We start from the raw sequence: 26,592 nt of genomic DNA on the forward strand, positions 1-26,592 counted from the left end.
AATGTTGATTTGCTCAATTGGTGAGTTTGGCACTTACAAGATATTAAAGATAATGCAATACAAAAAAAAAAAACAGTCCTTCTTGGCTAAAATAATATAAACACACAAATATACTAAAGAAAATAAAATGTTTTCATTAATAAAAAGCCCCCCCATGAACCAAAACATGTTAGAGGAAGGACTCTTGCCGTTCTGAAAGCCCAAAGGATACGTGAGTTGACAATGATACACCCAGTACAGACTTTTCATTGTAAGGTATGCACTGTTTGAACATTGATTTAAAATCATCAATACTTTGGTAATCGGTTATAGCTGCAAGTGGTCGCCTTCCCTTATACAGCAAATGGAGGCTGAACTATACCGCAGGCAGCAATTTTCATTATACTATATATCCAATTTGGCTGTAGTTGCAGGTGGTCTCCCTCCCTTATACATCCTACATACATAGCAGGAGGCAGCTTCCAGTGTGTGCTATACAGCTAAAGATTATAGCCATTCAAAAGTCCTGCAGTGCGGACTTTGGGGGTGACGCCCAGCACAGGGCTAGTCTGCCCCGCATGTCAGGCCCTACCCTGTCGCACAAGTACAAAAGAATCACACAGCGGCTATGCTTTTGTACTTGAAGAGTAGCTCCCCGCCAGCGCAGCTCCTGCGCGCTGGCAGGTAGCTACTCATCGCTACCCAGGTCGCAGCAGCTGCGTGTGACATCATGCAGCCGCCGCGGCCTGCCCCCCCAACGGTTCGGGAACACATGCGCCGGCGGACTGCAGCGCCGGTGCATGTACAGTTCAGACCTGATCGCTGATCAGGTCTGAATTAGGCCCTTTATGTGTATGCATGTCTACAGAGGACACTAATCCGTATTGTGAACTTGTACCATAAGGATATTATATACAGTACATCCGGAAAGTATTCACAGCGCTTCAGTTTTTCCACATTTTATTATGTTACAGCCTTATTCCAAAATGGAACAAATTATTTTTTTCCCTCAAAATTCTACACACAGTACCCCAAAATGACAACATGAAAAAAGTATTTTTGAGATTTTTGCAAATCTATTAAAAATAAAAAACAAAGAAATCACATGTACATAAGTATTCACAGCGTATGCTCAATACTTGGTTGATGCACCTTTAGCAGCAATTACAGCCTCAAGTCTTTTTGAATATGATGCCACAAGCTTGGCACACCTATCTTTGGGCAGTTTCACCCATATCTCTTTGCAGCACCTCTCAAGCTCCATCAGGTTGGATGGGGAGCGTTGGTGCACAGCCATTTTCAGATCTCTCCAGAGATGTTCAAGTCTGGCCTCTGGCTGGGCCACTCAAGGACATTCACAGAATTGTCCTGAAGCCACTCCTTTGATATCTTGGCTGTGTGCTTAGGGTGATTGTCCAGCTGAAAGATGAACCGTCGCCCCAGTCCGAGGTCAAGAGCGCTCTGGAGCAGGTTTTCATCCAGGATGTCTCTGTACATTGCTGCATTCATCTTTCCCTTTATCCTGACTAGTCTCAGAGTTCCTGCCGCAGAAAAACATCCCCACAGCATGAAGCTGCCACCACCATGCTTCATGCTTCATTGTAGGGATGGTATTGGCCTGGTGATGAGTGGTGCCTGGTTTCCTCAAAATATGACACCTGGCATTCACGCCAAAGAGTTTGATCTTTGTCTCATCAGACCAGAGAATTTTGTTTCTCATGATCTGAGAGTCCTTCAGGTGCATATTGGCAAACTCCAGGCGGGCTGCCATGTGCTTTTTACTAAGGAGTGGCTTCCGTCACCCATACAGGTCTGAATGGTGGATTGCTGCAGAGATGGTTGTCCTTCTGGAAGGTTCTCCTCTCTCCACAGAGGAATGCTGTAGCTCTGACAGAGTGACCATCGGGTTCTTGGTCACCTCCCTGACTAGGGCCCTTCTCCCCCTATCGCTCATTTTAGATGGCCAGCCAGCTCTAGGAAGAGTCCTGGTGGTTCCGAACTTCTACCATTTACGGATGATGGAGGCCACTGTTCTCATTGGGACCTTCAAATCAGCAGATATTTTTCTGTACCCTTCTCCAGATTTGTGCCTCGAGACAAGCCTGACTCAGAGATCTACAGACAATTCCTTTGACTTCATGCTTGGTTTGTGCTCAGACATGCACTGTCAAGTGTGGGACCTTATATAGACAGGTGTGTGCCTTTCCAAAACATGCACTGTCACGTGTGGGACCTTATATAGACAAGTGTGTGACTTTCCAAATCATGTCCAATCAACTGAACTTACCATAGGTGAACTCCAATTAAGCTGTAGGAACATCTCAAGGATGATCAGTGGAAACAGGATACACCTGAGTTCAATTTGGAGCTTCATGTCAAAGGCTGTGAATACTTATGTACAGTACATGTGATTTCTTAGTGTTTTATTTTTAATAAATTTGCAAACAAAAAAACTTTTTTCACGTTGTCATTATGGGGTATTGTGTATAGAATTTTGAGGGGGAAAATTAATTTATTCCATTTTGGAATAAGGCTGTAACATAACAAAATGTGGAAAAAGTGAAGCGCTGTGAATACTTTCCGGATGCACTGTATTGTTATTCAATTCACTTGTGGAACAAGAAAGATTTCCTGTTTGATATACATATCTGAGAAGTTAAAAACATATGGCAGGTATCCAGAGCCAGCAACAGAAATCTTGGGGCCTTGTACACGGATATCTCTGGGCCCCCCTCATCCCTCAAATCCTCTTGACCCCCTCCTACAAACATCTCTTCCCGGCATGTGACAATACATGTATCATCACACACACACACACACACACACACACACACACACACACACACACACACACACACACACACACACAGATAAATATATTATATATATCTGTGTATCTGTGTGTATATAATACATATATATATATATATATAATATTTACGTGTGTGTGTGTGTGTGTGTATATATATATATATATATATATATATAAAAGAGCAAAAATGACAGCACTCAAAACCATAGAACAGAATGAATAGATGGTGCAAGGCAGTAAAATAACATGAAGGCACTCGATTTTCCAGCTCATTGGAAAAAGCAAAACAAGCCAGCACTCACGGTTTAGATGAGAAAACGAAGAAGATTTATTCCATATCAAGGCGACAAGTGTACATACAGGCACAGCCCAACAGCTGTTTCAACCGACCAGCACAGCTAGAGTAGGTCTTTCTGTAGGGACAGCTGTATGGCTGATTTTTCCCCGCTGCCTGCTTGGTTCAGGGGCCGGGTTGCTCGGAGCTCCTCTGCGGTGGCACGGAAGGGCCGGCGCATCGTAGCATCATGAAAAATTATAACATGTGCAGAGAGAGTTAGATTTGGGTGGGGTGTGTTCAAACTTAAATCTAAATTGCAGTGTAAAAACAAAGCAGCCATTATTTACCCTGCACAGAAACAAAATAACCCACCCAAATCTAACTCTCTCTGCAAATGTTATAGCTGCCACACCTGTAGTGCACATGGGTGGTCATTCCGAGTTAATCGCTAGCTGCATTCGTTCACTGTGCAGCGTTGAGGCAAAAAAACGGCACTTCTGCGCATGCGTATGCGGCGCAATGCGCATGCGCAACATACTATTACAACGAATAATGTAGTTTCACACATGGTCTAGCAAAGCTTTTCAGTCGCACTACTGGCCGCAGAGTGATTGACATGAAGTGGGCGTTTTTGGGTGTCAACTGACCGTTTTCAGGGAGTGTTCGAAAAAACGCAGGCATGCCAGGAAAATGCAGGCGTGGCTGGGTGAACGCAGGGCGTGTTCGTGACTTCAAAACAGGAACTGAACAGTCTGAAGTGATCGCAAGCGCTAAGTAGGTATTGTTGGGAGCCAATTAACCTACCTGAATATTTTGGGATTGTGGGAGGAAACCGGAGTACCCGGAGGAAACCCATGCAAGTACGGGGTGAATATACAAACTCCATAAACTACACCGCAGGAGGCAATTTTCATTATATATCCAGTTTGGCCATGGCGGGAATTGAACCCATGACCTCAGTGCACCATCCGTACTGCCCCAAATTTATATAATCTTTTTAACCGTTTTATATATACCGTTTATTATATTTGAATGCAACTGATTGCTTAATATGTGCTAAATGTTATTCAGAGTATTAATGAATAAATGTTATTATATATATATATATATATATATATATATATAGATATCTTAAAACATATGCAAGAAACCAGCACACAATCAATAATAAACTCCATAAGCAGCAGGAGATGCGATCAACATTTCAAATTTAATTTGTCATCAGGATAGATGAAAGGATCCTGATAATGAAGTAAATTCGAAACTGACTCATTTGCGCTTGCCCAGTTGTAGGTATGTCGGCGGTTGGGACCCCGGCGCCGGTATGCTGGCCGCCGGCATAACATACTATACCCATTAGCCCAATGAAAACACATACATATAAAGATCTCTATCAGCGCCTGAACAAGTAGGACAAATCAAATTTGGCATTTAGTCATGAATGAACTAGTAAAAAAAATACAGGAATTAAAATACCGGTGTAATTCTGCTGAAAGGTGGTACTCGGAGATGGCGTTGGGCTTTGGGTCTCATTCCAATGCATAGCTTCTGTTTGATTTTCAGATACAGTATAATCAGGAGACACAGTCACCTCCTCTTCCTCCTCTCTCTGGTCATCTTCTTCATATCCTTCATCTGGGTTTGTAGACTTAATGATCAGTTGGAATTCCTTCCCTATGGTTATATAAATCATATAGTATTAATTTATTATATACTTTCATACAAAACTTATTTGAGACAAGGGTAAATAAAAAAAAAAGTATGATTTATACTTGTACAGTATATATGCATTATATATATATATATATATATATATATATACAGTATATATATATATCACAGAAGCTCTGCAGTCACTAAGAAATAGAAGCCTTTAAGAAGAGTATTAAGAAAAAAACTAATTATAGGTTCTGACCTAAAAGATACAGTGAAGTTCTCATTCCTCCCATCTACTAGTAATTAACTATGGGGAATAAATATGATTTCACTGAACTAATACTGTTTTTTTCTAGCTGATAACACGTGGAGTGTTTATCAGCTAGAAAAAAACAGTATTAGTTCAATTCAGGTTGTTTGGCAGCTTATATTTTTTGTGTAAGACCACTGTAAGACCAATACTGAGCATTGATTGTACTTATAATATGATAACTTGAGCTACGGACCTCCTTGGGTTACAGGTAATTCATTAACTGATGCTATCTAATCAATGTGCAAATGAGATGAATCTACTGAGGGCACTGAGAGAGGGATCATTTTCCTCAGGAGCGACAGCTGTTATTTCCAGAGGCTGAAGTCACCATTTAGTGACAGTTAGAATACAGATATGTTGCTACCATACTAATAGGTAAATGTATTATAGTGGCATGCATCGTGCCGTTATAACACTTCCTGCTTCGCATCACTACCAAGGCGAAGCATGAAGGGATATCGCCAAGATGTCTGCCGAGGCGGGGGGAGTGAAAGCCACACGCGAAGTCCGGAGCCAGCATCCGCCACAGCCAGGGACAGCTCTGTCCCTGCTGCGGCCCATGGGCATCGCCACATGCAGCTGTCGAAATTGATAGCTGTAGGTGTCACACATTGCCCGCCATATTGGCCTGATATCTGTTAGATAGCAGTGCCGATATGGACAGGGGCGCATGGCATCCCTGTGACTGTGCCTGCACTACCAGTGTCTTACATGGGGGAGAAGCAGTATCAGCACACATAACGTGCGCTGATACTGCATCTACCCCATATTGCAGTGTAATATATATACCCCTCTGGGCGATATTCAATTAGCTCTGAATATTTTTTGAACAACTAAAAACCCCAAAAAATTTTTTTCACAATGTTATTTTTGCGGGGGGCAATTTAATTAAACCCCTTTTTTTCACCTGAAAAATTACCTGTTTTGCAAAAACACATAGGGCCTAATTCTGAGTTGATCGCAGCATCAAATTTGTTAGCAGTTGGGCAAAACCATGTGCACTGCAGGGGGGGGCAGATGTAACATGTGCAGAGAGTTAGATTTGGGTGGAGTGTGTTCAAACTGAAATCTAAACTGCAGTGTAAAAATAAAGCAGCCAGTATTTATCCTGCACAGAAACAATATGACCCACTCAAATCTAACTCTCTCTGCAAATGTTATATCTGCCACACCTGCAGTGCACATGGTTTTTCCCAATTGCTAACAAACTTGTTGCTGCGATCAACTCAGAATTACCCCCATAGGGGGTAATTCCAAGTTGATCGCAGCAGGATTTTTGTTAGCAGTTGGGCAAAACCATGTGCACTGCAGGTGAGGCACATATAACATGTGCAGAAAGAATTAGATTTGGTGGGTTATTTTGTTTCTGTGCAGGGTAAATACTGGCTGCTTTATTTTTACACTGCAAATTAGATTGCAGATTGAACACACCCCACCCAAATCTAACTCTCCCTGCACATGTTAAATCTGTCTCCCCTTCAGTGCACAAAGTTTTGCCCAACTGCTAACAAAAATCCTGCTGCGATCAACTTGGAATTACCCCCATAGGACGGTATTCACTTGTTTGAAAAGTCAGTTGGGTGTCTGTTTTTTCCTATCTAATAGACAGGAAAAAACAGACACCCAACCGACTTTTCAAACAACTGAATATCCCCCATAGAATCCGTGAGAAGTTTGCGGACCAGTGTGTTTTATTGGCCGCATCAACAGAGCTGTTTATCTGGGATTTTTTTTTTCCGCCTGAAAAAAGTCTGTCAGAATTGCAAGCGATTCGAAAAATGGACACTCTATAGTAATTGACGAACTAGACATATTAAATGGCTTCCAGACTCGAACAGCATGTAGAAGCATTAATTCAGTAAATAATATTCCAATGTGAATTATAAACATTCTGTCAGTATCGTATAGTATGATTATTAATGATTCTGACAGGGAGCCTGTTCTAATCATTCATTGCCTTTACAGCGTATCATCACTTTTCACTTATTTTCTGTGTTTGAGAAGTCGATTTAGCAACAGTCTCAAAGCTCACCCAATAACTATAATTTCTTATTGCAGCAAGAAAAAAATATTTAGTAGGCAATTTATCAAAATGATCCTGCTGTAAAAGTAACTGTGATGAAGAGTAAAAAGGAAAGTGATACCTTACACTATCACTTTCTTTCTGGCTTCAGATATGGCTTGCCAAATGCACGTGTGTGGCCATATGAAAATGTATCCTTATTTCTAGAGATGGCTTTATTTATTGTGGGCAAACCAGTGGCGGAACTAGCGAGCGGTGGGCCCAGGTGTGACAAAATGCTTTGCCCCCCCCCCTCCCCCTCCCCACATCCCATCCAAGTCCACCCCCTCACCCCTGGAGAGGATCTGGTGAGGGGGACCTGCTCAGGGCCAGAGAAATGGATACCTAGCAACAGTGCCGTAACTAGACATTTTAGCACTGTGGCCCTCATTCCGAGTTGATCGCTCGCAAGGCGAATTTAGCAGAGTTGCTCACGCTAAGCCTACGCCTACTGGGAGTGTATCTTAGCTTCTTAAAATTGCGACCGATGTATTCGCAATATTGCGATTACAAACTACTTAGCAGTTTCAGAGTAGCTTCAGACTTACTCGGCATCTGCGTTCAGTTCAGTGCTTGTCGTTCCTGGTTTGACGTCATAAACACACCCAGCGTTCGCCCAGACACACCCCCGTTTCTCCGGCCACTCCTGCGTTTTTTCCGGAAACGGTAGCGTTTTTATCCACACGCCCCGAAAACGCCGTGTTTCCGCCCAGTAACACCCATTTCCTGTCAATCACACTACGTTCGCCAGAGCGAAGAAAAAGCCGTGAGTAAAAATACTATCTTCATTGTAAAATTACTTGGCGCAGTCGCAGTGCGAATATTGCGCATGCGTACTAAGCGGAATATCACTGCGATGCGAAGAAAATTACCGAGCGAACGACTCGGAATGAGGGCCTGTGTGCAAGAAACGGCATCGGAGCCCCACCCCTGCGCGCAAAAATACATAGTGGCGTGGCTTCGTGGGGAAGGGGTGTGGCCACAAAATAATACCAATTCATATAACGGTGCACAGTAGTCTCCATTATTCAAATTACGCCGCACAGTAGCACCACTACACCAGGTAGAGACCCTTTTACACCTTACAGCGGACAGATTCCTCTTTTTACACATTACGGCAGACAGCGTCCCCTTTTTACACATTACGGCAGACAGCGTCCCCCTTTTTACACATTACGGCAGACAACGTGCACTTTTTACACATAACGGCAGACAGCGTCCCCTTTTTACACATAACGGCAGACAGCGTGCCCTTGTTACACATAGCGGCAGACAGCGTACACTTTTTACACATAACGGCAGACAGCGTACACTTTTTACACATAACGGCAGACAGCGTGCCCTTGTTAAACATAGCGGCAGACAGCGTACACTTTTTACACATTACGGCAGACAGCGTCCCCCTTTTTACACATTACGGCAGACAACGTGCACTTTTTACACATAACGGCAGACAGCGTCCCCTTTTTACACATAACGGCAGACAGCGTGCCCTTGTTAAACATATCGGCAGACAGCGTACACTTTTTACACATAACGGCAGACAGCGTCCCCCTTTTTACACATTACGGCAGACAGCGTCCCCTTTTTACACATTACGGCAGACAGCGTACACTTTTTACACTTAACGGCAGACAGCGTGCCCTTGTTACACATTACGGCAGACAGCGTCCCCCTTTTTACACATTACGGCAGGCAGATTCCCCCTTTTTACACATAGCGGCAGGCAGATTCCCCATTTTTACACATAGCGGCAGGCAGTTTCCCCCTTTTTACACATAGCGGCAGGCAGTCCCCCATTTTTACACATAGCGGAAAGCAGATTCCCCCTTTTTACACATTGCGGCAGGCAGATTCCCCCTTTTTACACATTGCGGCAGGCAGATTCCCCCTTTTTACACATTGCGGCAGGCAGATTCCCCCTGTTTACACATAGCGGCAGGCAGTCCCCCATTTTTACACATAGCGGCAAGCAGATTCCCCCTTTTTACACATTGCGGCAAGCAGTCCCCCATTTTTACACATTGCGGCAGGCAGTCGAAAGAAAGAAAGAAAGAAAGAAAGACAGAAAGAAAGAAAGAGAGAAAGAAAGAAAGAAAGAAAGAAAGAAAGAAAGAAAGAAAGAAAGAAAGAAAGAAGAATTATACTTACCCTCTCCGCTGGCTCAGGCTCCTCGGTGCAGCTTGACGATTCCCGGGCAGTAGAGAAAGAGGAGGAGGGAGGTGGAGGAGGGAGCCGCAGCAGCGCTGTGTTATTGGTGGAGGCGCTGCTGCTGCTGCCCCTCTGTTGCACTATAGGCTGTTCTCGGAAGACAGCCTATAGTGAAGAAGAGGAGCAGCAGCAGCAGCGCCTCCACCAGTAACAAAGTGCTGCTGCGGCTCCCTCCTCCTCCTTCCCCCATACCGCTGCTCCTCTCCTCTCTCTGGGCAGCTGTGCGCTGCGGGCAGCGGTTGCCCGCAGCGCACAGCGGCATGTAATGAGTCAGTTTGACTCATTACATGCTTTGGGCCCCTGGACAGAGGCGGGCCCCAGTGCAACGCACTGGTTGCACTGGCGGTAGTTCCGCCTCTGGGGCAAACATCGAAAATCTTAGCTTGGTAAACTGCCCATTTTTGCAGTTCCAAAAAAAGTTTTCTGCTAATGTATCCTCATAATAAATATCCGCCATACTTAAAAAATACTGCATATTTCTAATGATTGACCGCAAAACTAATGAACAGGCCCCTGAAAGTAGTTCTCAAACCATATAAAAATGACCTCATTACTCTGGCCTCTATACTTCCATTATGGATGTTACCGAGACCTCACTCAGCCCTGCCTCCTTCTCTGATCGATACTCCGCCCACAATAGAAATGTCTATTGATCGGTTTTCTGTCGATTTCATTCCATCGATGCCAAGCCTCAATCTCCCCATCGCTGGTAACCCCTTCGATAACCATTCCTAGTCAGAGGTGCATTATGCTGTGCACCTTCAGTTACTTCCTCCTTTTTATTTATTTATTTATTTTTTCTTTAATGAAGCATGAATACACATCAAAAATAAGTTTAACATGACTGAAATAATGTATAAAGAACAAAAAGTGTCAATATTGCATATAGACAAGTGACAATATCAAAAAGCATTATCCACATATTATTAAAGAGAAGCGGTTAAAATACCACTAGTGGGATCCTGGCGGTCACAATGCTGACGCCGGGATCCCGACTAGCGATGACAAGCCAGCACCGGAATACCAGCGAGGTAGGTGATTATCCCTCTATGGGTGTCCACAACGCCCATAGAGGGATAATATTACCTGTGGTGAGAGCAGCGAGCCACCGTGCCTGCAGTGTGGTGAGCGCAGTGAACCCGCAAAGGGCTTTCTTCGCTCGCCCCGCTGCCGGCATAATGGTGGCCGGAATGCCACTGTCAGCATAATGACGGGTAGAATGCCGGCCGCCGGTCATTCATACTGATCCCTTAATAAACACAGAAAATGATTAGACTCGACCTGCATATCACAGCCTCTCAGAGCGGGAGTACTTGGGAGTACATGCGTGTTTCGTATATTCTCCTTTATTTCATGTATGTAATTGAAAGTGCATGTACTGTATCCACCCGTACAGTAGGTAAAAAGGCCTGCCTGTCTGTCTGTCTACCTAGCCTCCCAGACATGTACAACAGTAGAACATAAGTCCACATTTCTCAGCAGTCTTAGGCCCCATACACTAGATCAATATGTCTGAAGGCTGAAGTCGGGTCGATTTCCCTTGAACTCTCACGGGAGCTTCCCAGGAGTGGTTCCATACGATTCCAAACTATTTGGTACAATTTTACTTTTTTTGCATGCGATATATCGCAATGCATTCACAGGCACCATAAGATATATCTGATGGGCTGGATTAGGGTGCTAGGGGGGGCTGGCCCAAAGGCAAATAAACTGGCAGCAGCCAGCCCTGTGGACACTGCACCTATACAATATGCGATTGGCTGGATTGGTGCTAGGGGGGTGGGCCAAATAGGCATAAAATAGCAGCAGCCATTTTAGACATGTGCACACTGCTGCTCTGTGATAAGTGAGGCTGGTTTATGCCTTCTGAGCGTTCCACATTGCTAGTGTGCTTTGCTATGTTTGGCTTGTTTCAACAAAGTGCTATACCCTATTTTGTGATGGATTCCTATAGGCAGGGGCAGACTGGGTAGGAGGGCAGGGTGCCAGCGGCCCCCGGGTCACTGCAGTTTAAATGTTCCAGGGCCATCTGACTGCAGATTCCCTGTGAAAAGCTGGGCCACTTGCTTGAGTCTGCCCCCCAGGCTGAAAGTTGCCAGCCAGCCCCTGCCAACAGATATCAACTTCTGTTAGCCTATGGCTATATGAAGCTGAAGCGTGACAGGGATCTGAAACGGAAGAGGGTTTGGAGCAAGGAGTGACTGTTGAAGAGGGTGATTCTCTCACATGTCGCTCCTGACTGAGATTAGGGAGAACAACCCAGAGGACTATCGGAACAACTACCTGCGAATGGATGATGCTACCTTCCAGGAGTTGCTGGGCTTTGTGACTCCCTACATCGAGAGGCAGGACACCAAGATGCGGAGGGCCAGCACTGCTGAGGAGAGGCTGACTGCTATGCTGAGGTTCCTGGCTACAGGGCGGTCGTTGGAGGACATGAAGTTCGGGACCCTCATCTCCCCCCAGGCTTTGGGTCAGATAATCCCTGACACCTGCAAGGCCATTGTGAAGGTGCTGCAGGACCAGTATTTAAAGGTAAATAAAATATACACCACAAATGTTTAGTTACTTTTAGAAAAAAAATGTTTTTTTTTTTAACCAACTGTGCAAATTTATGCAATTATTTGCCACCATGGCACATAGAATTTTATGCAATTAGTTACCAACATAGCACATAAAAATGTAAAAAAAAAAGCATATCACAATTTATATATATATATATATATATATATGAAACGAAATAGAGGAGATGGCGCCAAGGGAGTTATATCAACGCCCTACCTAAAAACGGACCCTTACAGTACTCTCCGGATAAATTACGTCAGATAACAAATACTAACATAAAAATTTATTAAAACAACATATAAACCCGACACAAATGTTCATAAGTATACAGAGTTGATACATTTACATTTGTCGCACAATTTGAACAATCAGTTTGTAGTGATGAGGAAAAAGCGTAGATATATCACTACGATTTCCTCCTTCTCCTTATTGTAGATTCGGAGGTAACATCAGATAATAGATAGATAAATAACCCAACGCGTTTCGTCTTGTTCCAAGACTTCATCAGGGGTAAAATCTCTTCATTTCAGAACATATTGTCAGCACATAAAAGGTCATTCAAAGATGTATGAACAACGTTTCAATATTTCAATGGGACTTGATTGATACAGCGAGGACCATACCTCATATATCATCAGCTTGAGTCTGACATTCAGATATTCGAATATGGGGAAGATTCATATGTGTATAGAATCTAACTGGTTCGCAAGCATAAGGAACCTCGTCGGTCAGCAGCTTGAACCTGACACTCAGATTCAGGAGTGAAGGCAATTCAAATGGGTATAATGTCTAACCAATTTAGAACACGTGGTAGACCCTACAGTGGTGCAGTGCTGACAGCCAAGTCTCTGTATTATACAGAGACTTGGCTGTCAGCACTGCACCACTGGAGGGTCTACCACGTGTTCTAAATTGGTTAGACATTATACCCATTTGAATTGCCTTCACTCCTGAATCTGAGTGTCAGGTTCAAGCTGCTGACCGACGAGGTTCCTTATGCTTGCGAACCAGTTAGATTCTATACACATATGAATCTTCCCCATATTCGAATATCTGAATGTCAGACTCAAGCTGATGATATATGAGGTATGGTCCTCGCTGTATCAATCAAGTCCCATTGAAATATTGAAACGTTGTTCATACATCTTTGAATGACCTTTTATGTGCTGACAATATGTTCTGAAATGAAGAGATTTTACCCCTGATGAAGTCTTGGAACAAGACGAAACGCGTTGGGTTATTTATCTATCTATTATCTGATGTTACCTCCGAATCTACAATAAGGAGAAGGAGGAAATCGTAGTGATATATCTACGCTTTTTCCTCATCACTACAAACTGATTGTTCAAATTGTGCGACAAATGTAAATGTATCAACTCTGTATACTTATGAACATTTGTGTCGGGTTTATATGTTGTTTTAATAAATTTTTATGTTAGTATTTGTTATCTGACGTAATTTATCCGGAGAGTACTGTAAGGGTCCGTTTTTAGGTAGGGCGTTGATATAACTCCCTTGGCGCCATCTCCTCTATTTCGTTTCATATTTTCACACATTTAGTTCCTCCTAACAGGGAACTTAGAGGATACAGGCAGCCATATAATTAATTAATTTTAGTGTTTTATTTGAAATAGCGCAGTGGGAGAGTAATTCTTGTCATATATATATATATATATATATATACATACATATACATACATAAAAGAAAAAATAAGATTTTACTCACCGGTAAATCTATTTCTCGTAGTCCGTAGTGGATGCTGGGGACTCCGTAAGGACCATAGGGAATAGACAAGCTCCGCAGGAGACTGGGCACTCTAAAGAAAGATTTAGTACTATCTGGTGTGCACTGGCTCCTCCCTCTATGCCCCTCCTCCAGACCTCAGTTAAGGAAACTGTGCCCGGAAGAGCAGACATTATAAGGAAAGGATTTTGGAATCCCGGGTAAGACTCATACCAGCCACACCAATCACACCGTATGACTTGTGATACACTTATCCAGTCAACAGTATGAACGACAACAGGGCATCAAACAATGGATGCCAACATAACATAACCCATTATTAAGCAATAACTATATACACGTATTGCAGAAAGTCCGCACTAGGGACGGGCGCCCAGCATCCACTACGGACTACGAGAAATAGATTTACCGGTAAGTAAAATCTTGTTTTCTCTAACGTCCTAGTGGATGCTGGGGACTCCGTAAGGACCATGGGGATTATACCAAAGCTCCCAAACGGGCGGGAGAGTGCGGATGACTCTGCAGCACCGAATGGGCAAACTCAAGGTCCTCCTCAGCCAGGGTATCAAACTTGTTGAATATTGCAAATGTGTTTGAACCCGACCAAGTAGCAGCTCGGCAAAGCTGTAATGCCGAGACCCCTAGGGCAGCCGCCCAAGAAGAGCCCACCTTCCTTGTGGAATGGGCTTTCACTGATTTTGGATGCGGCAATCCAGCCGCAGAATGAGCCTGCTGAATCATGTTACAGATCCAGCGGGCAACGGTTTGCTTTGACGCAGGAGCACCCAACTTGTTGGGGGCATACAGGATAAACAGCGAGTCAGTTTTCCTGACTCCAGCCGTTCTGGCTACATAAATCTTCAAAGCCCTGACTACATCTAGTAACCTGGAATCCTCCAAGTCACGAGTAGCCGCAGGCACTACAAAATAGGTTGGTTCAAATGAAGAGATGACACCACCTTTGGCAGAAATTGGGGACGAGTCCGTAATTCTGCCCTGTCCACATGGAAAACCAGATAGGGGCTTTTACACGACAGCCGCCAATTCTGACACACGCCTAGCCGAAGCTAAGGCCAATAGCATGACCACTTTCCACGTGAGATACTTCAGCTCCACGGTCTTAAGTGGCTCAAACCAGTGGGATTTCAGGAAACCCAACACCACGTTGAGATCCCAAGGTGCCACTGGTGGCACAAAAGGGGGCTGAATATGCAGCACTCCCTTAACAAACGTCTGAACTTCAGGAAGAGAAGCCAGTTCCTTTTGAAAGAAAATGGATAGGACCGAAATCTGGACCATTATGGATCCCAACTTCAAGCCCATAGTCACTCCAGACTGCAGAAAGTGCAGAAATCTGCCCAGTTGGAATTCCTCTGTAGGGGCCTTCCTGGCCTCACACCAAGCAACATATTTTCGCCATATGCGGTGATAATGTTTTGCTGTCACGTCCTTCCTAGCCTTTATCAGTGTAGGAATAACTTCCTCTGGAATGCCTTTCTCCGCTAGGATCCGGCGTTCAACTGCCATGCCGTCAAACGCAGCCGCGGTAAGTCTTGGAACAGGCAGGGCCCCTGTTGCAACAGGTCCTGTCTGAGAGGCAGTGGCCATGGGTCCTCTGTGAGCATTTCTTGCAGTTCCGGGTACCAAGTCCTTCTTGGCCAATCCGGAACAATGAGTATTGTTCTCACTCCTCTTCTTCTTACGATTCTCAGCACCTTGGGTATGAGAGGAAGAGGAGGAAACACATAGACCGACTGGAACACCCACGGTCTTACCAGGGTGTCCACAGCTATCGCCTGAGGGTCCCTTGACCTGGCGCAATACCTTTGTAGCTTTTTGTTGAGACGGGACGCCATCATGTCTACCTGTGGCAGTTCCCATCGATTTGTAATCTGAGTGAAGACTTCGTGATGAAGTCCCCACTCTCCCGGGTGAAGGTCGTGCCTGCTGAGGAAGTCTGCTTCCCAGTTGTCCACCCCCAGAATGAACACTGCTGACAGTGCTTGCACGTGATTCTCCGCCCACCGAAGAATCCTGGTGGCTTCCGCCATCACGACTCTGCTTCTTGTGCCGCCCTGGCGGTTTACATGAGCCACCGCGGTGATGTTGTCTGACTGAATCAGCACCGGTTAGTTGCGAAGCAGGAGCTCCGCTTGACTCAGGGCGTTGAATATGGCCCTTAGTTCCAGGATATTTATGTGCAGACAAGCCTCCTGACTTGACCACAACCCTTGGAAGTTACTTCCCTGAGTGACTGCCCCCCACCCTCGGAGGCTCGCATCCGTGGTCACCAGGACCCAGTCCTGTATGCCGAACCTGCGGCCCTCGAGAAGGTGAGCACTCTGTAGCCACCACAGAAGAGATACCCTGGCCCTGGGGGACAGGGTGATCAGCCGATGCATCTGAAGATGCAATCCGGACCATTTGTCCAACAGATCCCACTGAAAGATCCTCGCATGGAACCTGCCGAAGGGAATGGCTTCGTACGATGCCACCATCTTTCCCAGGACTCGCGTGCAGCGATGCACCGACACCTGTTTCGGTTTTAAGAGGTCTCTGACTAGAGTCACGAGCTCTTGAGCCTTCTCCTCCGGGAGAAACACTTTCTTCTGGTCTGTGTCCAGAATCATGCCCAGAAAGGGCAGACGCGTCGTAGGAATCAGCTGCGACTTTGGGATATTCAGAATCCAGCCATGCTGTTGCAACACTTCCTGAGAGTGCGCTACGCTGATCTGCAACTGCTCCCTGGACCTCGCCTTTATGAGGAGATCGTCCAAGTATGGGATAACTGTGACTCCTTGCTTTCTCAGGATCACCATCATTTCTGCCATTACTTTGGTAAATATTCTCGGTGCCGTGGAGAGCCCAAACGGCAACGTCTGGAATTGGTAATGACAGTCCTGTACCACAAATCTGAGGTACTCCTGATGAGGTGGATATATGGGGACATGCAAGTAAGCATCCTTGATGTCCAGAGACACCATAAAATCCCCCTCTTCCAGGCTTGCAATGACCGCTCTGAGCGATTCCATTTTGAACTTGAATCTTTTCAGATAAATGTTCAGGGACTTTAAATTTAATATAGGTCTGACCGAACCGTCCGGTTTCGGTACCACAAACATTGTGGAATAGTATCCCTTTCCCTGTTGAAGAAGGGGAACCTTTACCACCACCTGCTGGAGAAATAGCTTGTGAATCGCCGCTACCACTACTTCCCTCTCTATGGGGGAAGCTGGCAGGGCCGATTTTAGGTAACGTTGAGGGGGCATCACCTCGAATTCCAGCTTGTATCCCTGAGACACAATCTGTATAGCCCAGGGATCCACCCGTGAGCGAACCCACTGGTGGCTGAAATGTCGGAGACGCGCCCCCACCGCTCCTGGCTCCACCCGTGGAGCCCCAGCGTCATGCGGTGGATTTAGTGGAAGCCGGGGAGGACTTCTGTTCCTGGGAACTAGCTGTAAGGTGCAGCTTTTTTCCTCTACCCCTGCCTCTAGCAAGAAAGGAAGCACCTCTGACCTTCTTGCTTCTTTGTGCGCGAAAGGACTGCATTTGGTAATACGGTGCTTTCTTAGGTTGTGAGGGAATATATGGCAAAAAGTTTGACTTCCCAGCAGTAGCTGTGGAAACCAGGTCCGAGAGACCGTCCCCAAACAATTCCTCACCCTTGTAAGGTAACACCTCCATGTGTTTTTTGGAGTCGGCATCACCTGTCCACTGCCGAGTCCACAGGACCCTCCTGGCAGAAATTGACATTGCATTAATTCTAGAGCCCAGTAGGCAAATGTCCCTCTGGGCATCCCTCATATATAGGACAGTGTCTTTTATATGCCCCAGGGTCAGCATAATGGTATCCCTGTCCAAGGTATCCATTTCCTCAGACAGATTATCTGTCCACGCTGCTTCAGCACTACACATCCACGCCAACGCAATTGCCGGCCTCAGTAGAGTCCCTGAATGTGTATAAACAGATTTCAGGATACTTTCCTGCTTTATATCTGCAGGATCCTTTAGGGCGGCCGTATCCTGTGAAGGCAGGGCCACCTTCTTAGATAAGCGTGTGAGAGCTTTATCTACCCTACGGGAGGATTCCCAGCGCACCCTGTCCTCTGACTGGAAAGGGTACGCCATAAGTAACCTTTTGGAAATCAGGACTTTCTTATCGGGGGAATCCCACGCTCTTTCACATAACTCATTTAACTCATGTGAAGGGGGAAAAGTCACCTCTTGCTTTTTCTCCCCATACATATAAACCCTCTTGTCAGGGACAGGGTTTACCTCTGATATGTGTAAAACATCCTTCATCGCTATAATCATGTAGCGGATAGCTTTTGTCATTTTCGGTTGCAATTTTGCATCATCGTCGTTGACACTGGAGTCAGAATCCGTGTCGACATCTGTGTCAACCATTTTGGATAGTGGGCGCTTTTGAGACCCTGAGGGCTTCTGCGCTGTAGGATCAGGCATGGGTTGAGACCCTGACTGGCCCAAGGTATCAGCTTTATCCAACCTTTTATGTAAGGAGTTTACATTATCATTTAACACCTTCCACATATCCATCCAATCAGGTGTCGGCACCGTCGGCGGCGACACGTCATTCAACTGTACTTGCTCTGCCTCCACATAGCCCTCTTCGTCAAACATGTCGACACACGCGTACCGACACACCACACACACAGGGGAAACTCTAAATGAGGACAGGACCCCCACAAGGCCGTTTGGAGAGACAGAGAGAGAGTATGCCAGCACACACCCCAGCGCTATATGACCCAGGAATCACACAGTAACTTAGTGTTTACCCAGTAGCTGCTGTATTATGATTAATGCGCCTAAATTTATGTGCCCCCCCTCTCTTTTTTACCCTTCTACTGTGATTCTGCAGGGGAGAGCCTGGGGAGCTTCCTCTCAGCGGAGCTGTGGAAGGAAAATGGCGCTGGTGAGTGCTAAGGAAGAAGGCCCCGCCCCCTCAGCGGCGGGCTTCTGTCCCGCGATTTTGTGTAAAATTAATGGCGGGGGCTCATGCATATAACAGTGTCCAACTGTATATATGCAGCTTTCGCCAGGAGGTATCAATTGCTGCCCAGGGCGCCCCCCCCTGTACCCTACAGTGACCGGAGTGTGTGGGTTAGTGTGGGCGCAATGGCGCACAGCTGCAGTGCTGTGCGCTACCTCATGTGAAGACAGGAGTCTTCTGCCGCCGATTTCGATGTCTTCTCTGCTTCTGCCGGCTTCTGTCTTCTGGCTCTGCGAGGGGGACGGCGGCGCGGCTCCGGGAACGGACGACAAGGTCAGGTCCTGTGTTCAATCCCTCTGGAGCTAATGGTGTCCAGTAGCCTAAGAAGCGCAACCTAGCCGCAGTTAGTAGGTTTGCTTCTCTCCCCTCAGTCCCACGTAGCAGAGAGTCTGTTGCCAGAAGAAGCTCTCTGAAAATAAAAAACCTAACTAAAATACTTTCTTATTAGCAAGCTCAGGAGAGCTCACTAAAAGCACCCAGCTCTGTCCGGGCACAGATTCTAACTGAGGTCTGGAGAAGGGGCATAGAGGGAGGAGCCAGTGCACACCAGATAGTACTAAATCTTTCTTTAGAGTGCCCAGTCTCCTGCGGAGCCCGTCTATTCCCCATGGTCCTTACGGAGTCCCCAGCATCCACTAGGACGTTAGAGAAAAGGAGGGTACCCAATAGCGCTAAGAGAATGAAAGAGCAGCACCTCTAGAAAAACCTCCTGTTAGCAAAGATTCGGGAGAAAACAGCAAACAAACAGATCTGAGGGCGCTTACATGTATGGTACTGTTTCGATAATATTAGTACATCAGTTTAAAACAAAACAATTTTCAATTATATAGAATAAAATGTATTCATAAAAGTACAGAATAAAACATAGCATGTCTTTGTGATTTTACAGAGGACGTCTTCGGATATATCCGGTTTTACATTGTTTTTAGTGTATTTCTTTGTTGAAACATACGATACAGAAGTAGAACAATAGGTCAGCACAACGCATTTCGTTCCTATCGGGACTTCAGCAGGGGTACTTTATCAAAATGCTCAAACAATGATGTGAAGAAAATCTGATGAAATGTATAAACCTCTGTAAAAACCAGGTGCTGCTCTCACTGAACTTTGAGAGGAACACATCACCCTTGTTGCATATCCCTATATTATTATATGTGCTGAAGGCTGTTCTACATCTACTAAAGTTCAGTGGTAGACACTTATCTGCATTCCATAGCGGTCATTTTAGACCATTATTGAGATACTGCATATTAGTGTATGGACACTTTTTTCTGTAATGGAGCCACATCACGCTGAGATTTTTCACACTAGTTATTAGTCTGGTATCATATCCAGATAACCTGGTTTTAACAGAGGTTTATACATTTCATCAGATTTTCTTCACATCATTGTTTGAGCATTTGGATAAAGTACCCCTGATGAAGTCCCGATAGGGACGAAACGCGTTGGTTCTATCTATTGTTCTACTTCTGTATCGTATGTTTCAACAAAGAAATACACTAAAAACTGAATGTAAAACCGGATATATCCAAAGACGTCTTCTGTAAAATCACAAAGACGTACTATGTTTTATTCTGCACTTTTATAAATAAATGTTATTCTATGTAATTGAAAATTGTTTTTTTTTTTAAACTGATGTACTAATATTATCGAACAGTACCATACATGTAAGCGCCCTCAGATCTGTTTGTTTGATGTATGTATGTATATATATATATATATATATATATATACACTGCTCAAAAAAATAAAGGGAACACTTAAACAACACAATGTAACTCCAAGTCAATCACACTTCTGTGAAATCAAACTGTCCACTTAGGAAGCAACACTGATTGACAATCAATTTCACATGCTGTTGTGCAAATGGAATAGACAACAGGTGGAAATTATAGGCAATTAGCAAGACACCCCCAATAAAGGAGTTGTTCTGCAGGTGGTGACCACAGACCACTTCTCAGCTCCTATGCTTTCTGGCTGATGTTTTGGTCACTTTTGAAAGCTGGCGGTGCTTTCACTCTAGTGGTAGCATGAGACGGAGTCTACAACCCACACAAGTGGCTCAGGTAGTGCAGCTCATCCAGGATGGCACATCAATGCGAGCTGTGGCAAGAAGGTTTGCTGTGTCTGTCAGCGTAGTGTCCAGAGCATGGAGGTGCTACCAGGAGACAGGCCAGTACATCGCGAGACGTGGAGGAGGCCGTAGGAGGGCAACAACCCAGCAGCAGGACCGCTACCTCCGCCTTTGTGCAAGGAGGAACAGGAGGAGCACTGCCAGAGCCCTGCAAAATGACCTCCAGCAAGCCACAAATGTGCATGTGTCTACTCAAACAATCAGAAACAGACTCCATGAGGATGGTATGAGGGCCCGACGTCCACAGGTGGGGGTTGTGCTTACAGCCCAACACCGTGCAGGACGTTTGGCATTTGCCAGAGAACACCAAGATTGTCAAATTCGCCACTGGCGCCCTGTGCTCTTCACAGATGAAAGCAGGTTCTCACTGAGCACATGTGACAGACGTGACAGAGTCTGGAGACGCCAAGGAAAACGTTCTGCTGCCTGCAACATCCTCCAGCATGACCGGTTTGGCAGTGGGTCAGTAATGGTGTGGGGTGGCATTTCTTTGGGGGCCGCACAGCCCTCCATGTGCTCGCCAGAGGTAGCCTGACTGCCATTAGGTAGCGAGATGAGATCCTCAGACCCCTTGTGAGACCATATGTTGGTGCGGTTGGCCCTGGGTTCCTCCTAAGACAATGATAGACCTCATATGGCTGGAGTGTGTCAGCAGTTCCTGCAAGACGAAGGCATTGATGCTATGGACTGGCCCGCCCGTTCCCCAGACCTGAATCCAATTGAGCACATCTGGGACATCATGTCTCGCTCCATCCATCAACGCCACGTTGCACCACAGACTGTCCAGGAGTTGGCGGATGCTTTAGTCCAGGTCTGGGAGGTGATCCCTCAGGAGACCATCCGCCACCTCATCAGGAGCATGCCCAGGCATTGTAGGGAGTTCATACAGGCACGTGGAGGCCACACACACTACTGAGCCTCATGTTGACTTGTTTTAAGGACATTACATCAAAGTTGGATCAGCCAGACCTCCATGGGTTAATAAATTTGATTTCCATTGATAATTTTTGTGTGATTTTGTTGTCAGCACATTCAACTATGTAAAGAACAAAGTATTTAATAAGAATATTTCATTCATTCAGATCTAGGATGTGTTATTTTAGTGTTCCCTTTATTTTTTTGAGCAGTATATATATATATATATATATATATATATATATATATATATATATAATGAAATGATTAAAATTATTAAATAATATATTATTTTACTTTTCATTCCCAATAAATATGGGGCGGTACTTTCACTCCTAAGATGGAGGGCTTTATGGTGTTTTGGGCACAGATTGGATTGGGAGAATACACACATGCTGTAAAGTGCAGAATGAATGGTCCCAGCCCCATTATTATGCACCTACAGCATGTGTGTATCCTACCTCAAAAACCTGGGCCCAAAACACCATATAGCCTATACCGCACCATATTTATTGGGAATTATTAACTTTAAAACAACACCCTTAACAATGTTCAAATTCCCAATAAATATGGTGCTGTACTTTAATGGAGGGCTATATGGAGGTTTTGGGCACAGATTGGATTGGGAGAATACACACATGCTGTAAAAGTGCAGAATGAATGGTCTCGGCCCCATTATTATGCACCTACAGCATGCATGTATCCTACCCCAAAAATCTGGGCCCATATAGCCTATACCGCAAAATGGGGCATGTCCTCCTCTGCCTCCAGCATAGCAGAGTATATGGCTGAGAAGCATGTGGGAGAGGAAGTAGGCTGTGGTTGGGTGGGCGGAATGAGATGGGGTTGGGTGGGCGGAATAGGATGGGATTGGATGGAAGAGAGAGAGGACGGTGGTTTAATAGTACGACATCATCATGTAGTTTGGATTTTCGGGCTTTGTTCAGCATTTTGAGACAAAGCCTCTCAATCTGCTCCGCTTGACCCAGGGGTAGTTTGCACACTGAAGAGGCCATAAAATCCCCAAAATTGGAGTAGTGGTCAGGGGGGTGGCGGGCAAGTCTTGCCTTTATCTCCTTGAATATTATGTCTTCGCCCTCCTGGGTGGTGTTCTTTTTTGGGTGGGCTCTCTTCCAGGGGCGCGGCGGAGGAGTTGGTGATGCAGAGGTATCCAGGGTAGCGGGTGTTTCAGTGGTAGGAAGTTGGGGCTGTGATTCCTCCGTATCAAGGTTGAGGCTCAGGTCTGGGGGGAATCTCCACACTTGTATTCTGTAGTAGATAAAAAATGATGCAAGTACATCTAAATGGCAAGCCGTGGCAGAGGAGTTTGCCACCACCTGGCATTTCCCGAACTAAGGTGGAGCGATAGATGGCAAGCACGTCCGCATCAACCCTCCTGCAAACAGCGGCTCCCTTTATTTTAATTATAAAAGGGTAGCTCAGCATCGTGCTGATGGCAGTGGTGAATGCCAACTATGAATTCATATTTATTGACGTTGGCAAAAATGGTCGTGCATCAGACGGTGGCTTGCTGAATACCATTTTCTACGAGCGGCTCACCACAAAGACCCTGAACTTGCTATCTAGGGAGCAAAAAAAAGGGAAGAAAGAGGGTTCGGAATGCCCTAAAGTGGTGCACACAATCTTATATTAAAATATAACTTTTATTATTATATATAATAAAACCAGCGAATTTTAAGAAAAAAGGTAAGAGAGTGTAAATAAGATAGAAATTGTGATTAAAATTGAAAAAGCTGCGCACTAGATGTCATCCGTATAGTTCCTAAATTCTAATATTGGAACAATGAAGAGTGTCCTAGAGGTATATGCTTTCTCTATAACTGTATATCTGTTATTCTAAACTCCTAGAATAAGTGTCTCTATTTTTCAAGTCCCTCTCGGGATATGTACTGTGAGACCGTTATGGAAACAGGACTCCTGTTTCCATAACGGTCTCACAGTACATATCCCGAGAGGGACTTGAAAAATAGAGACACTTATTCTAGGAGTTTAGAATAACAGATATACAGTTATAGAGAAAGCATATACCTCTAGGACACTCTTCATTGTTCCAATATTAGAATTTAGGAATTATACGGATGACATCTAGTGCGCAGCTTTTTCAATTTTAATCACAATTTCTATCTTATTTACACTCTCTTACCTTTTTTCTTAAAATTCGCTGGTTTTATTATATATAATAATAAAAGTTATATTTTAATATAAGATTGTGTGCACCACTTTAGGGCATTCCGAACCCTCTTTCTTCCCTTTTTTTGTGCAGATTTATTTTGCCCGTGGTAGCACCCCTAAACTGTCATGAATAACACAGATGTGTTTGGGACAAAATAAATAAGGGGTCATTTTCATAGAAGTTATTCAACCTGTGCGACCAGTACTACAGTCACTATCTAGGGAGCAAACCCAGCACGGCCTCAATTTTGTTTTTGTGGCTGATGAGGCATTTGCACTCCACGAGAACATTATGAAGCCATACCCCCAAAGGCAGCTGACAAGGGAGAAGCGCATCTACTACAATTTTAGCCTATCCCGGGCACGACGAATTGTAGAGAACACTTTTGGGATCCTGTCTAGCTGCTTCCGCATATTCATTACCGCTATCAATTTGCAGGTGGGGAAGATTGATTGGGTGGTGACTGCGTGCTGTATCCTGCATAACTATTTGCACAGCAAAACCACCCAGCATAGGACACAGCCCAGAGGAGCGCCAGGAGACCCAGACCCTGAACACCCAGAGGAGACTTCACCATTTCCCTCTGTGGAGCCACCTCCACTCCATTCTCGGGCGAATCTACGGGCAAAACAGGTCAGGGACGAGTATCTGGCCTATTTTAACGCGGTGGGTGCAGTGGATTGGCAGGAGGCCCACATTTAATTAGTGTACTGTGTTGGACTGATGGTGGAACTTTGATAAACTTTAAAACATATTTAAAAAAATATACTTACAGATGCCGACAGAGATGGCTCACCGTCTTCAGGTTCTGGTGTGGCAGTCCGAGGGAGAGAGGTGAAACCTGTCCGGGTATGCTCCTGGTCCAGAACAAACTCAAGCATGCTGCAGTAACAGAGCAAGGTTTTGTAAATCTGGGCCGAACCTGCTCCAGACTTTTTCGACTGCTCAATTTTTTTTGTGTTCTTTTAGGAACACCGTGCAAAGGTTCTGGATCTTTTTCTTGACCCATTCTTTGTCCGCAGTGGACACAAAGGGACTGCAGTACTCCACTAATTCCTCCAATGCCGCAATCCAGCGCACTTTATCAGAATACCGCTTTGCCTTAACCTTCCAGAGACATTTGTGTCCACATTACATCTCTAATAGGCCAGTGATGAAGTCTATGGGGGTAATTCCAAGTTGATCGCAGCAGGATTTTTGTTAGCAGTTGGGCAAAACCATGTGCACTGCAGGGGAGGCAGATATAACATGTGCAGAAAGAGTTAGATTTGGGTGGGTTATTTTGTTTCAGTGCAGGGTAAATACTGTCTGCTTTATTTTTACACTGTAAATTAGATTGCAGATTGAACACACCCCACCCAAATCTAACTCTCTCTGCACATGTTAAATCTGCCTCCCCTGCAGTGCACATGGTTTTGCCCAACTGCTAACAAAAATCCCGCTGCGATCAACTTGGAATTACCCACATAGGACGGTATTCAATTGTTTGAAAAGTCATTTGGGTGTCTGTTTTTTCCTATCTAATAGACAGGAAAAAACAGACACCCAACCGACTTTTCAAACAACTGAATATCCCCCATAGAATCCGTGAGAAGTTTGCGGACCAATGTGTTTTATTGGCCGCATCAACAGAGCTGTTTATCTGAGATTTTTATTTATTTTTTCGCCTGAAAAAAGTCTGTCAGAATTGCAAGCCATTCGAAAAATGGACACTCTATAGTAATTGACGAACTAGACATATTAAATGGCTTCCAGACTCGAACAGCATGTGGAAGCAGATATAACATGTGCAGAAAGAGTTAGATTTGGGTGGGTTATTTTATACTGTGCAGGGTAAATACTGGCTGCTTTATTTTTACACTGCAAATTAGATTGCAGATTGAACACACCACACCCAAATCTAACTCTCTCTGCACATGTTAAATCTGCCTCCCCTGCAGTGCACATAGGGGGTCATTCCGAGTTGTTCGCTCTGTAAATTTTTTCGCATCGCAGCGATTTTCCGCTTAGTGCGCATGCGCAATGTCCGCAGTGCGACTGCGCCAAGCAAATTTGCTATGCAGTTAGGTTTTTTACTCACGGTTTTTTCTTCGTTCTGGTGATCGTAATGTGATTGACAGGAAGTGGGTGTTTCTGGGCGGAAACTGGCCGTTTTATGGGTGTGTGCGAAAAAACGCTACCATTTCTGGGAAAAACGCGGGAGTGGCTGGAGAAACGGAGGAGTGTCTGGGCGAACGCTGGGTGTGTTTATGACGTCAAACCAGGAACGACAAGCACTGAACTGATCGCAGATGCCGAGTAAGTCTCGAGCTACTCAGAAACTGCACAGAGATGTCTTTTCGCTATATTGCGAATCTTTCGTTCGCAATTTTAAGAAGCTAAGATTCACTCCCAGTAGGCGGCGGCTTAGCGTGTGTAAAGCTGCTAAAAGCAGCTTGCGAGCGAACAACTCGGAATGACCCCCATGGTTTTGCCCAACTGCTAACAAAATTCCTGCTGCGATCAACTTGGAATTCCCCCCATGTCACTATCTAGTGACATATCTGTAATGATAACAAAGTGGTGCACATATTTAGTGTTTTACAAATGGTTTTATTTAAGGTATGTGGTTAAATGTTTTTTATGATTAAATGTTAATGTGGTTAAATGTTAATATAGTTATATGGTTAGGTATCCATTCAGAGGGTCGACCATGTTATGGTTGACAGTCATTAGG

The 26,592-nt window shown here is 44.9% G+C and overlaps 1 protein-coding gene across 1 annotated transcript in view; it reads right to left on the bottom strand.

The window, feature by feature from the left end:
* The window catches only part of LOC134934577 (collagen alpha-1(VII) chain-like), an 817,258-nt gene that overhangs the window by 10,948 nt on the left and 779,718 nt on the right, over positions 1 to 26,592 (bottom strand). Inside the window, exon 98 of the mRNA XM_063929986.1 lies at positions 4,545 to 4,742. Coding sequence (XP_063786056.1) covers positions 4,545 to 4,742 — 198 coding nt within the window. The remainder of the gene's footprint in view (positions 1 to 4,544; positions 4,743 to 26,592) is intronic.

This window comes from Pseudophryne corroboree, chromosome 6, assembly GCF_028390025.1.
Source record: "Pseudophryne corroboree isolate aPseCor3 chromosome 6, aPseCor3.hap2, whole genome shotgun sequence".
NCBI lineage: Eukaryota > Metazoa > Chordata > Amphibia > Anura > Myobatrachidae > Pseudophryne > Pseudophryne corroboree.